General features: G+C 32.5%; 1 protein-coding gene across 4 annotated transcripts in view; it reads left to right on the top strand.

Annotated features, from left to right (window-relative positions):
• The window catches only part of LOC112688762 (Down syndrome cell adhesion molecule-like protein Dscam2), a 366044-nt gene that overhangs the window by 320997 nt on the left and 31741 nt on the right, over nucleotides 1-13306 (top strand). For 3 of the 4 annotated variants that reach the window (XM_025562113.1, XM_025562116.1, XM_025562112.1), the window contains 3 exons: nucleotides 1879-1989; nucleotides 5958-6128; nucleotides 12190-12480. In XM_025562113.1, coding sequence (XP_025417898.1) covers nucleotides 1879-1989; nucleotides 5958-6128; nucleotides 12190-12480 — 573 coding nt within the window. The remainder of the gene's footprint in view (nucleotides 1-1878; nucleotides 1990-5957; nucleotides 6129-12189; nucleotides 12481-13306) is intronic. The other variant, XM_025562115.1, reaches the window with a different exon arrangement.

The raw sequence follows: 13306 nt of genomic DNA, 5'->3' as shown, positions 1-13306 counted from the left end.
TAATCCTTACAATCGACGTACCCAGTGAACTCCGGTACTTAGGCTCAAAATGTTTCGCACGTCGAGTATATTCGAGCGTTAAGCTACAAAGTTTAAATACTAAACAATAAGCGCGTACCAAATAACAGTGATTACGATGTGAATATTTTGCTGGAAATGATTCTTGAATATGAAAAAGGTTGAAAAAGATTTCGCTTCAAAATTTTCATTTCATTTTTTCACTTCCTACTGCGGATTTTGTTCCATGTATAAGATTTTCTCATGTTGTATTCATGATATTATGTTCATCGTGTATAACACGTAATATTATAGTATATATTATTGTTTACGGGCCTATTTAATGGTCAAACGTATATGTTTATATAAACTATAAACTATAATATCTTAATTGTGGTATTAATTAATGTAATGGGGTGGATATAAATTAAATTAATCACCGGCCTTGAATGTAACGTAAACACTACGCCCCGTCTCTAATTTAATGGATTACGGAAGATTCACATACAGCTGGATTATGAAACCGTGTAAAAAACATGATAATATACAGATATGTGTTTTTCGATTAGACACACATTTTTTAAAATATATAAGTACACATATCATTGTAAAACTCGGTACTAAGTGAACTAAATAAAAGTCTCCATTATATTACGATTCTCATGAAATTACTAAGTATTTGAATGTTCATTTTAATATCATTTATATCGTCACATAGTAGTTTTAATTTTTCAAATAACAAAAACCAGATTTTTTGTGTATTGCATTGGTTTTTCGTAATAATTAAGGAAGTATTTAAAATATTACAGCGGAAATATATCTTATACTCCCCTTATTCTTACGAAAGAAACCAGTTTTTCAAAAATATTAAAATTGATAAGTCAGACGCGATTTTAGTGTTTCGCTTCTATCGAATGAAAATCTAAAACTCACAAAATGCCAAAAATTTAACAACACTCAGTTGTAACGATTTCCTTTGCTGACGATTAGCAATAGTTTTCGAACGGTTTTTTTGTAAAGTTTTAAAATAAATAATTGGCTTTAGGAAGCTCGTAGCTTTTGACCCGTCATCAGTACATATGCAATTCGTAACACGGTTGGTACACTGTGAGCGTTGCGTTCACATTTCGCTCTTTATAGTATTATTAATTGCGTGATCAATTAATAAAATAAAATCGTGCATAAAAATATGTATTTTTTTTATCCTTTACTAAAAAGTACTTAGTAATTTTATGTTATATTTATAGATAATGAATTAAAATTAAAAAAATTTAAAATTTATTTTAATTTTTTATTTATTTACAAAGTAATATAAATTATATAAAACTGAATATAAAAAGAAATGCAGTGATTGTTGAATTGATCATCTTAGGTATATTTACCGTCTGAAATGTTTGCTTGGTTTTCATTGTTATAGCAGGATACGCATATGCTCGTGGTGTGAAAGCGTAAAGTACTCGTAGTATTGTGTTAGCGTGACGCTCACTCAATCGGTACTTTCGATTTTGTCGATCAATAACTAATCGAGTATGAAAATTAGTGCTATCATTTATTTTTGTAAATATTTATAGACATATTATTTAAAGGTATTAATAGTATCGGATTAATTCAATAATATTTCTACGAATTACACTCAAAATATTATCTGTGTGAGCGTGAGTACCAACAACGGGTTAAATATATAATGTTAAAGCTTACTGTATAATCACGGGTAAAACATACTTAGTTTCGATAAAATTAACATTTCATAATACCTAACCTATGACTACTACGTCCAGATAATAGTCGAAAATTCAATATTATTGCTTCGTGTATTACAATAGTTGCACGATTCCATATTATACATTAATGCATTTATTAAATTTATCATTCGTGTTTCAGGCGATCCGGTGGCAAAGAAAACTCCGAAAATCGTGGCACGTGCGGGTCAACAGTTGCTGATGACCTGTCCGATATCCGGTTATCCGATTTTCAACATCAACTGGGAGAAAGGTATTCGTGCTCCGTGTTTACGTTAAATGTATTCTACAACCAATATGAAGTGTACCCGGTGTTCGAACTTATCTAGAGAAATTCATCTAGATAAACCATTTAGTTGTTTGTATTTTACCTTATCTAGACAGATAGTTACAAGGTATCTAAACACGTATCTCAAATACATATTTTACTTGTCCAGATAATTATCGTATGCTAACATCGATAAATCATTCTCTATCGGACTACAAGTATAATTCAGCCTTCGGTTTAGTCCTGGTTGGATCAAAGTATACACTTTTATATGTTTATGTTTATAAGTACATTTATTGGTGTTTGCGCATCACGATCCTGAGAAAACCGTTTCGTCCGTCGATGCGGCCAAGTATGAATTCGATTACACCGCGGACGAGCTTTAGGCTACGGTTACTATGTATGCGAGTTCTGACGAATAATTGTTCTGACGAGTTCTGACGTATCGTCAAAACAAACAAACGCCTGTTTTTCAATGAGATCGTTTACACCGGTAGCGTTGAGTACGTCACAACATACACGACGTCGTCAGAAACAGTTGAGCGTTCAAACAAATTTGATTTTTTCGTCCGAAATGTGAATGTTTTGACGAGATTTGATTATTATATAATTGTTACAATTTATTTATTTATTTGAACCATGGATCCCGATAAATTAATCAGTCTCGTGTATGAGAATAGGTGTTTGTGGGACATGAGTGAACTTTGTAATACTTTCTTCTATTTTCTCCAGTATGTATTTAAATGTTTCTGGTTTCATCCTGAAATACTCGAAAAACTTTTCCGGTTGATCCCACAATTCTTGAAATAACATTTCAAACTCTCCTTTGTCGTCTCTTCTAGAAAATAACTCGTTGACATGCTCTGTTTTTCCACCATTTAACAACAATAATTTCAATAACGGACTTTCAAGAAAATACAATTTATCAAGTTCGTCCATCTTTGCTGGGTGGCAGAAACATACTGACCACCAGAATGTCAAAAACCGCGCACAGTGTAACCGCTTTGTTCTGACCACAAATTCGTCAGAATAATTATTCGTCAGAACTCGTATACATAGTAACCGTAGCCTTAGACGACGTTCAGAGTTTTCGTAGGAATATAATCACTACACTATACCACGTCATTACGATTCACGTGCACGCGGACGGTTAGACGTTACATTTCTCGATCTCGATCCGATCGAGAGTTTTATCTACTACTGCCATATACAATATACATATATTTATACATACAATCACCTTAATTTAATAATACGAATAAATCAATCAACCGTTAAGCGTAAACTTTGTAAGCAGGTCAGAACGCTTAACCAATCCGTGCTTCTTGAAATTGTAAGTTTATCCAATAATTATTCAACTATATGGTATTTTCCTTTACCGATGGACTGTACTACGATTCACTATCCAATGGAAGTGTCTTTACAACAATGTTAAGTGTTTTTTTAACTTTTTCCTTCCGCTATCAAACCCCATTTTTAACGAGTCATTATGGTAGTTTTTTCCCTACATTCTACTCAATGTCATTATACATTATTCTTGAATTAAGCACTAAACCTTCCACTAAAAACATCAAAAAGGTTTCAACTTTTAAATATACTCAAAACATTTTTTTTCTTTTCACCGTCATCAATCACAGTTTATCATTCAACCACTCATCTCACTTTTGACACGGATACCGAATTTTATTTAAATGATTTTTTCTGGAATTTACAATCCATCAAATATTTTGTTGTAATGCATATAATAAAAATGTCAACATTGTTTTTTAAAAAAAAAAAAATAATAATAATAATAACAAAAGTACACATGAAAACGCTAAGAGTTTTTGTATGTTTATTATAATATTATATTTGCAGTCCACGAATACGTACTGTGGAATGAACTAGAAAAATATTTTAGTTTAAGACTCACAGTTACATTTTAAAAACAATACGTCATTCACTGAACGATAGAAAACCATTTTATTAAAATGGTAACGGTTTTTTTTTTCTAATTTGATGTATTAAGTTTTTACTAAAATACATAAAAACAAAGTTGCTGAAAATTATTTATCTCTTCAGACGGACAATTCACATATTAGATAAATACTACACAAATGATGCACAAATATTCAATACTTTAAACACACTCAATAAAAGTCATAAATTTGATAACTGATCAAAAATAAAATAATTTAATGTAATACAACTATTATATATTTTATCAAAATGAACTAATATGCCGCATAAATTTAAATTTCGAACGTAATCCCCAAGTTGTTAAAGATTATGCACGCCTGGCCTACAGTGATTAAATACTTCATATTCAATTTTTTTTTTTTTTTTTTTTTTGTCATTTTAGATTTGGTGCAGAAATATTTTCAAGGTTCGATTTAAAATCAATAATATTGTGTCATCTAATAATAATGAAAACAGTTAATATATAAATAAATAGTTAACATATAATTTTTTCACTTAAGACTCGTTTAATTGTATAAGGATGTTTCCTAACCGGATCGGTTTTTTTTAGCTCAGCTATTTTTCTTGACATTTAATCTTAATCAATAATTCTTAATCAATTTTATAATGCAAAATTAGTAAACAATCAACAGTTAAAAATACAACTTGAAAATCAAGAAAAAAAATTTTCTTCGCTTAATACTTTCGCACAAAATAATTAAAATAGTTTTTCGTTTATCGTTCTTCAAAACATCAAATTTCTACTGTACAACGTGTAAATTTATCGACTTGTTATTTTAGATTATTCAACATAACAACATATAGTTGGTATTATGTTACAAACTAAACTTTTATTTTCACAGTTCTATCCGAATTATTCATAAAAAAAACGTATAGACTCAAATGTCTTCGTTCCATTTATTCGATTACCACTGGTGTTTCTAAACACGTTATGTTCATATGTTCATTTTCGAAATGCTGGTACAAGCTTCCGTGGATCAATAAATGAAAGGGGGTTCTATTTAGCGCACTTTCATTTTAAACACATAAAAATGTAGTTTTGTTTCAAACGAGAATGATCATCCCGTGCTCCGGTATATTATGCACTATATGTTCATAAATAATGTACAGGTTTACATTGAGATATTCTAAAACACTTGAAGTAATTAAGTAGTTTACATATGACGGGTAAGCATTATACGAAAATTGTCCATATTGTTGTGCCCGGAGGGCGAGTTGCGTTACATCAGGCTCCCACTCGACATTTACTTTGTGTGAGACCGGGTTTCTAATTACAGCCCAGAGGTTCATCAGAACACCCTTATCGCACTCCATTGGAATAATCACTCTTTTACGTACACAAAGGTTTTGGCCCATCGCCGTTATGGAAAAATAGTCATTTAAATATGTTATGATTTACATACTTGCCGACTCATGTTTGCTTATTATTGCTGTACACATATATAGTAGGTAGGTGTATTATAAAGGGAAAAAATCCTAAAATACAGACACACGTTCATGTTTATATATGTTCGATAAATTGTCAAGAGAAGATTACAAATGTTTTTTTTCTTTATCCCGCCGCCGCCGTCCCTGTGTTCTTCGTTCACCGCCACGAACCAAATTAATTTAGTGATAAGCCATTGTACGCTTTCCCCCTAAGTACTCGGAATGATACGTATGTGTATGTACGTACATGATTATTGCTTTTTTTTTTAATTTCACCCTTTCCATTGTTCTGCTTCTGTTATTTTCTAATGGTATTGTTTTCCGGTGACAATACTCTACCAGTGCGTCACGAACAATAGGAAATGCTTAGAAAAATAACGTACAAAAAGAGCATAAATACATTTATATATATATCTATATATAAACACATGTATACACGTGTGGATGTATGAGGAATAAACTGTACACTCTCTCCGTGCGCAAAGATACTGGTTATTATTGTACTCCCATCCCTTTCTGCTATTGTGTTATACTGCGCTCTTAATTTTTGCTTTTTTCCCCCTCAGATAATAAGAGGTTACCCGGAGGAAAATCACTGAACAAGAGGCACAAGGTATTCGCTAACGGTTCGATTGTCATCGAAAACGTGCAAAAGAAAGGCGACCAAGGAACCTATAACTGCGAAGCGAGCAACGATAAACACGTAGTTAAAGCTTCGGTAGAAGTGGTCGTAATAGGTAAGTAATACAAATTTCCGTTATCGGTAATCGAATAACTATGAATCGTGATGTATAATAATTATTAAATAACATCATTAATGTACTCCTGTAATTCAAGGCAACAATATACGGTCTGCCGTTCGTGAACACGTACGTAACACACATATTATTGTGTACAAACATCTCTCTTAAATAATAATATTTTGTTTTTTTTTTTTTTTTTTTTTTTTTTATTAGCAACCGGTAGGTGAAAACTAATTTATCGCTATGTACACTTAATCGATATTACTCGAGGCTAATAATCTAAATTTGCGCGTTCAGTCGTTTTACAAACTCAACCGACCGTTAACGAATCACTTCCAACATTATTAAAGATGTCATGTTTTAAAATCGGTTCAAACAATATTAAATTATACATCTAAATCTTGCGATTAATTGTGTTGGAAAAAATTCGTATATTATGCATTACCGAGTTGGTAATAATTATTTTAAGAAAAAAAAATGTAACCCCGACTACGATAACGATCAATACGATAGTAATTATTAATTTTTATTTATATCACAAAAAAATCGTAGATCATCAACGAAAATCAACTAAAATAATTACGCTAGTTAAATGATCCGCCGAGATTTTCAATTAATTTCATTGACTTTCAAAAATTATTATACTTACTGATATTTTTGAGATCACGATAACATGTAATTATCTTAAAAAATTGATGTTTTATTAATTTTTTTTCTTTTTAAAATGTTTACATTATTTTCTGATACTTATTACGTATTTTTTATTCTATGCAGCGATCAGTGTTTATCACGTATTATTATTTAAATTTGTTCAGTTTTCGTTACTGTTTATGTGTTATGTTAATTTGAAAATATTAAATTTGATTAAGGAGTGCTGAATTAAGTTTATTGGTCTTGTTATCGGCTCGTTAACCTCGCAGTTCATATCTAATATAAACTACCTATATATATAAAGTAAACACAATCTTTCGTCGTCAATCATCCGACTGCAGGAAATAATCATTATTCACAAACTCGACAAACGTTCATTCAGTACACAGTTACAATGTTATAAATGGATTGAATCATATTGTTGCTATTGTAATTAAAAACATTCATATGGCGTGTAAATCGCTGTTACGTTAATATTTAGGTAGGCAATGTAAATTAAAAAGATAAATTCCCCTGCACAAGTGGCAAATTTATGAACAAATACATTAACGTTTAAACATTTTCAATTGGGTTTGCTGAATGAACCGCGACAGCAATAATTTTCAAACATAGAAACCGCAGCGATCAACACCGTGTTTTGTATACTTAAACCATTTAAACAAGCATACAGAATATGAACACGGATATAATGTTGGCAAACTTTAACATATCGTGATAAAATTTATGGCAAACACCACCTAGGATTTAGCATAGGAATAATGTCCGAATATTTCCTCAGTGAGAAAAACATTTTTCGATTTCCTATAAACGACAATATTTTTATGTTAAAATCTTAAATTTTAAACCTCTATAAATACAACAAATGATCAAGAAACAATGCCATTATATACAAAAACGTTTTAATTTTTCCAGTAATCGTATTATTGTTCGATAATCCTATCTAAAGAACTCGACGATTTTTATTTTCTGCGGTGACGATTATCGTCCAACTAATTTGTAGGCAACTGAGAATAGAAAATCTTCGTACGCTGTTTACTAAACAAATTTGTTGGTTATTTTTAAAACTATTACTTCTAACCTAACGTAATGATAGTTTGCTCAGTGTATAAATAAATAAACAAATATAAGCTTAGCCTGGGGTATTATTATGTATGTAAAGTGTGACTGGTTTCGAATTACAAATTTATCATAAATTATATATAACGTTAACAAAATTGTGACTGAATATGAAAAAATAAAATATCGACTCAAAAAAAAAAAAAAAAAAAAGGCGTACTCTACAAATATAATAATAGTCCAGGCTAAGTTTTTGTTTGTTTATTTATAAACAAATTGATAAATATTAACCATTTAATAGTTTTTAATTTTAATTTAATTATTTATTATCTTATTAATAGTTTGTTCTACGAATACAACACTAGCATAGTACATTTATCTATTTTCACGTATAACGGTTAGACTCTAATCAAAGGCCTTTTCTAGAAAAAAAAATAATTTCCATAATATTTAACAATTAAATATATGCGAGGTATACCCAAGATTTTATTATCGAACACATTCCTAGATAAATAATACTTATCAGTATTCGAATGCGTCGAAGAAAAATTTCCTTAAAATGTAAAATAATATTAAAAATTTTACTATTGCCGTGATTTCTTGAACATAATTATTGCCGACTAATATACTAAACACGTTAGGTAACAAAAAAAAAAAAAAAAAAACGGTCACTTTGATGCAACCCTTCACGAATTTCAACAACGGAGAAAGAGGTTTTATTGCACTTTCGTTTTTTCCTACCACAATAATGTTTGGTATCATTTCGGAGTTGGTCAACATAGATGTGTGCAGTTTTTGTGGCTTCACATAAAAAATGTTTGAACCTATAGTAACACAGTAAAAGCATAATAATATTAATAAGTACCGATAAAAAATGTATTATAACTTAAACAATTTATACTTACAAAAATGTTACATAACTAAAACATATAACATATACATAACTATTTACAGAGTTCTATAATTATTTTTGGGATAATTCAGGTTTTAGGTGGGTCATTCCATTCATTAGATGGGATTTCTAACAAACAACGTAAGACGAAATAACACCTGTGCTATTTTGTAATAAATTTAATAAATGTTTTAAAAATCTTACGAAAAAAAACCGTTCATAATGAATTTTTTATGATCATTTATTTCTTTTTTTTTTTTCTTTTATAAATCGTTTACTTCAATCCGCCAAATTTACAGAAGTCTCTAGACCGGTCTACATTTACGCGATTCCAGTGTAAAATTACTGCTACCAAATAGTATAATGTTTCTTTGTACGTTTTCCGTCAACGGATCATTTTTTTCGCCCCGCACGCTCATCATTTGGTGTCACGGTCCATTCGATTTCATTACGTTCGGATGGAAACAGATTAGGAGCACGATAAATAATAAATCAACCACAATCGACAACGGGCTTTCAAAGTGCCATCGGTCATTTTGACAACCACGTACATCGGATGGGTGCAAAAACCATGACGGGAACACCGTGCTTAAGCGACCCGTATTTATATGATCGTATTTCTTTTTCATCAAAATCGATTTTTCGTAAACGAATTTAATTGTTAATTTCAACAACTATGAAAGTTCAAGAATCTACTGCAGTCAATAATAATTCAGATACTGTTTATACACACCAACTAGATTTCCTCTCATCTATCTTATTTAAAACCGATTAAAAATTTAAAATAAACATACATTTTAGATAACATTTTTTAAGCCCTGAACATAATTCAAACTATTATTTTTTCCCCACCCCCACTTCGTATTACCAAACTATGTTTACATCATAATATTTCCTCTAGATACGCATAGTTGTATAAAATTAACTGTTCATTTTTATGAACGTCAAACTAGACATTATTCCCGTTCTTGTATTTTCATTAATCACCCTTTCGAAATGAGTAAAGCTAGAACAGAAAAAAAAATCTGTCTTAGTAGTCACTTAATGACGGTACTAGTCCAATAATGGAACCCTACCTACCCAACTCAACCGAATTAAGTTACGTACCAATAATTCGAGAAACGTTATAGTATCCGGGTGTATGGAGGATGCATTGTCCTCGATTGGCTGCAAACGGTCGGGACGTAATATTATTTTGCATCACCAGCTCGAGTAAAATTTTAAAGTGCAGCGGTGATATTTTCATTTTGTTTTTCCCTTCCCCTTTCCGGTATTCTCGTTGTTAGAAACCATATAATGGATGCTAGCAGGTCGCGTTCGCACTATTTTTATCAGGTTAACAAAGAGTACTTGTAACGTATACGCCAACAGGGAGACTTTCGTCCCATCTCCCATTGTGTTCGTGTGGTGTATCACTCTTGAAAAATTTCGAATCCCGTCCTCCGCAGACGATGAGTGGTTCATCCGTTTCACGACTCCTGTCGGTTTCAAAACAATACTTTTGCTACCCCCTGTACATGGATCTTTTATCGGAATACCTGGGATGATTTATCGAACCCATCCATTAGACATGTACCGCATTTACCCTTAAATGTACAATGATTTGATTGTCAGCGTCGTCGGTCACAAGTGAATTCAACGATTCGGCTGAATATTGGAAAAACATTCCTCGAATAATATGTTATCGTCTTCGGTGCACATGTATTTTAAACGTGCCCAAAACGGGGTTCGGTGTTTTATTAGAGGACTAATTGAACAAAGCAAACCTTATAGTTCAAAATCGGTTTAATAGTACAATAATTACTGTACATAATTTTTTAAATGGAAATGTACGCAACGTTTTTTAAGTTTCTTTAACTTTTAATAATGTTCATCAAATTCCGTTATCTGCATTTTCTGTACATTATCATTTTGTCCTGCGATATTCATTTTATTCAACAGTATATTGTACATCATACTATATTTTTTAAGCCTAAAAAAATTAAAAATATGTTTGAAATGTTTACAAACATATTTCTTACATTGCGGAATATTTTTCCTTGTAGATCTGATTCGAATAAATCATAGTAATTCTAAACACCTAAAAACAATTTAAAATTTTTGCCATTTCATTTATGACCATAAACATCTTTAATCAAACAATAATAAAAATAAAAAAAAAATTAACAATTATAACCATAATAACAATAATTAAATTGTAATTAATTTAATCCTTTAAAACGTTCTCCTCGTTATTATTAATTACTAGGGCCCGGAATTGTATGCATTTGCATATTTTTATATATTAAACTAAAAAGTAGCTAGGTAAGACAGAAATTTGAATCTTAATCTAATGTGTTGGTATGCGAAAATAAATTTGGCATACTTTTGCATATTTGGAACATTTCAAATTATTATGCATATTTTAGTATTTTTCTGAAATATAATGGATATATAGAAAAAAATATTATATATTTTTTTTTAAGTTACCTTTAAGTATATTTTTTGTTGAATATTAATTATTTAATGAATTTTATTAATTTTAAAATTAAATAAATTTAATAAATAATAAACATGCATATTTGAATGATAACCATCGCATAAATGTAAGCATATTTCATACGTTTTTAGTGCATATAATTCCGGGCCCTATTAATTACTAACGAATCTTGTAATTCATGAAATTCCGTCGTTAAATATACACTTGGCTAATAGACTAATTCTGAAAATTTTAGATCAGTGTTTACGATAAAAGTTTATTTATGTATAATAGTTTTTATCTATATGATATATTTAACGGCGTAGCGTATAATTTCTATCATTATTTTTTCCGAATTTGTTTCGCTGTTTAAATGAATACACCAAAAATTGAGAACAAAAAAAAACTAAAACGGAATTGTGCTTCAAAGTTCATGAGGACGTCTCACATACCGTTCTGGATGTTTTCCATCGGTTTCGAGTCCATAATAGGCATTATGGGGGAAAAAAACGAATTTTTTGAAAAATGCATTCAAATTACAGGGGAGTGTGCATCGAATGTCGCATAATCGAGACCGTTATTGAAACGTGTGAAACAACTATATCACAGTCCGAATGATAAATGGCCACTACGAAAAACTATTTGCTTCGGTTCACCCCATTAAAGCTACAAGACACTCGTGCACCATTTTTCTCTCGCACGCACACACACACACACACACACACACACACACACACACAAGGGTGTGCCGAATGAGTGGTTTACGGGTTGAACTTCTTACCCGTAACGGTCTGAATTTTTTTTCCCGTATCTTTTGGTTTATAAAAAATGCAACTTTCAACAGTCTTACACTCATAATCCTCCCCTCGAACGGTATACCAGATACGCCTCACACACACCAGATACACACAAAACGGTGGCCATTGTCCACTCGGGTCGCCCGTACACCACCGGAGTGTTCGTCCTGTACCTTTGTTACTACTACACGTGTATTGCAGAACCACCGCACATCCACCCGTTCACTATAGGAGAAGGTTACCACGAAGGCGGGCGCGTCGGATGGCAGTGTTTCATAACCAAAGGCGACGGGCCGCTGAGCATCCAGTGGCTGAAAAACAACCAGTCGCTGGACCCGGCGTCCTCGCCGTCGCTGTCCGTGTCCTATCAGAACGAATACAGCAGCTCGGTACTCATCGAGAGCATACGGTTGGCGCACGAGGGCAATTACACTTGCCGGGCGACCAACCCCGTGGCCACGGTCGAGCACACGGTCACGTTGACCGTACTCGGTACCTAACCTACGATTTGTCCAGACACACGTACGCACGCACGCACGCAATCGCACGCATTCGCACAAGCGCACCCCTTTGGCCGCGACTGGGTTACCGGGGATGGTGGTGGTGGAGTAGGGTTAGCTGCGACGTTTTGTTTTCCCGGCGGCATCGTCGTTGTTAAAGACCCGAAGCACCCGAAGTTTCTCGGACGTTCCGTGTAATGCAAATATACCGTTGATCCTGTAGTTTCCGATTTCTCCCCCTAGCCCGTCCATCCCGTCCTACACTTGATATCGATTCGAATTCACGTCACAAACTATGGTGTCCAAATACTTAAGAAAGCTCACTGTCGTCACGATCCAACGGCCTTCCGTCTGTGTTATAATTCGTCGTCAATCACATTATATGTTCAATTGTTCCACGCCTGTCGATGGAAATGGTGCGCAAAACTCGTTAAAAAAAAAAAAAAAAAAAATGAGGAACAATAAAAGTCTGGGTGTAAGAAAACTTTCGAGCCCCTCCACACCACGCTCAATCTCTCTCCTGGTTGCGCTTGCGATACGCACATGTATTGTTGTTGTCGTCGACACATTGGCTCGTCGTACTGATATTATTGTTGTTATTATTATTATTATTATTATTATTCAAATTCATTCCATAATTACAACTAAATATTGTTATACTACTGTCCTGCGAACTTCCGGCATGATCTGCGTGATGCCGAGGCAGAGGGATATGTATCCACGCGATTGTGATATTTTCGACCAAAAACTACATTTTCTGACCGATCCCGTACGGATTGCCTGCCGCAGTACAAATCACTCAACGTCCCATTAGATGT

The sequence above is a fragment of the Sipha flava genome, unplaced genomic scaffold, assembly GCF_003268045.1.
Source record: "Sipha flava isolate LNK unplaced genomic scaffold, YSA_version1 3_pilon_pilon, whole genome shotgun sequence".
Classification (NCBI taxonomy): Eukaryota; Metazoa; Arthropoda; class Insecta; order Hemiptera; family Aphididae; genus Sipha; species Sipha flava.
This window is presented reverse-complemented; position numbering and strand designations above follow the sequence as displayed.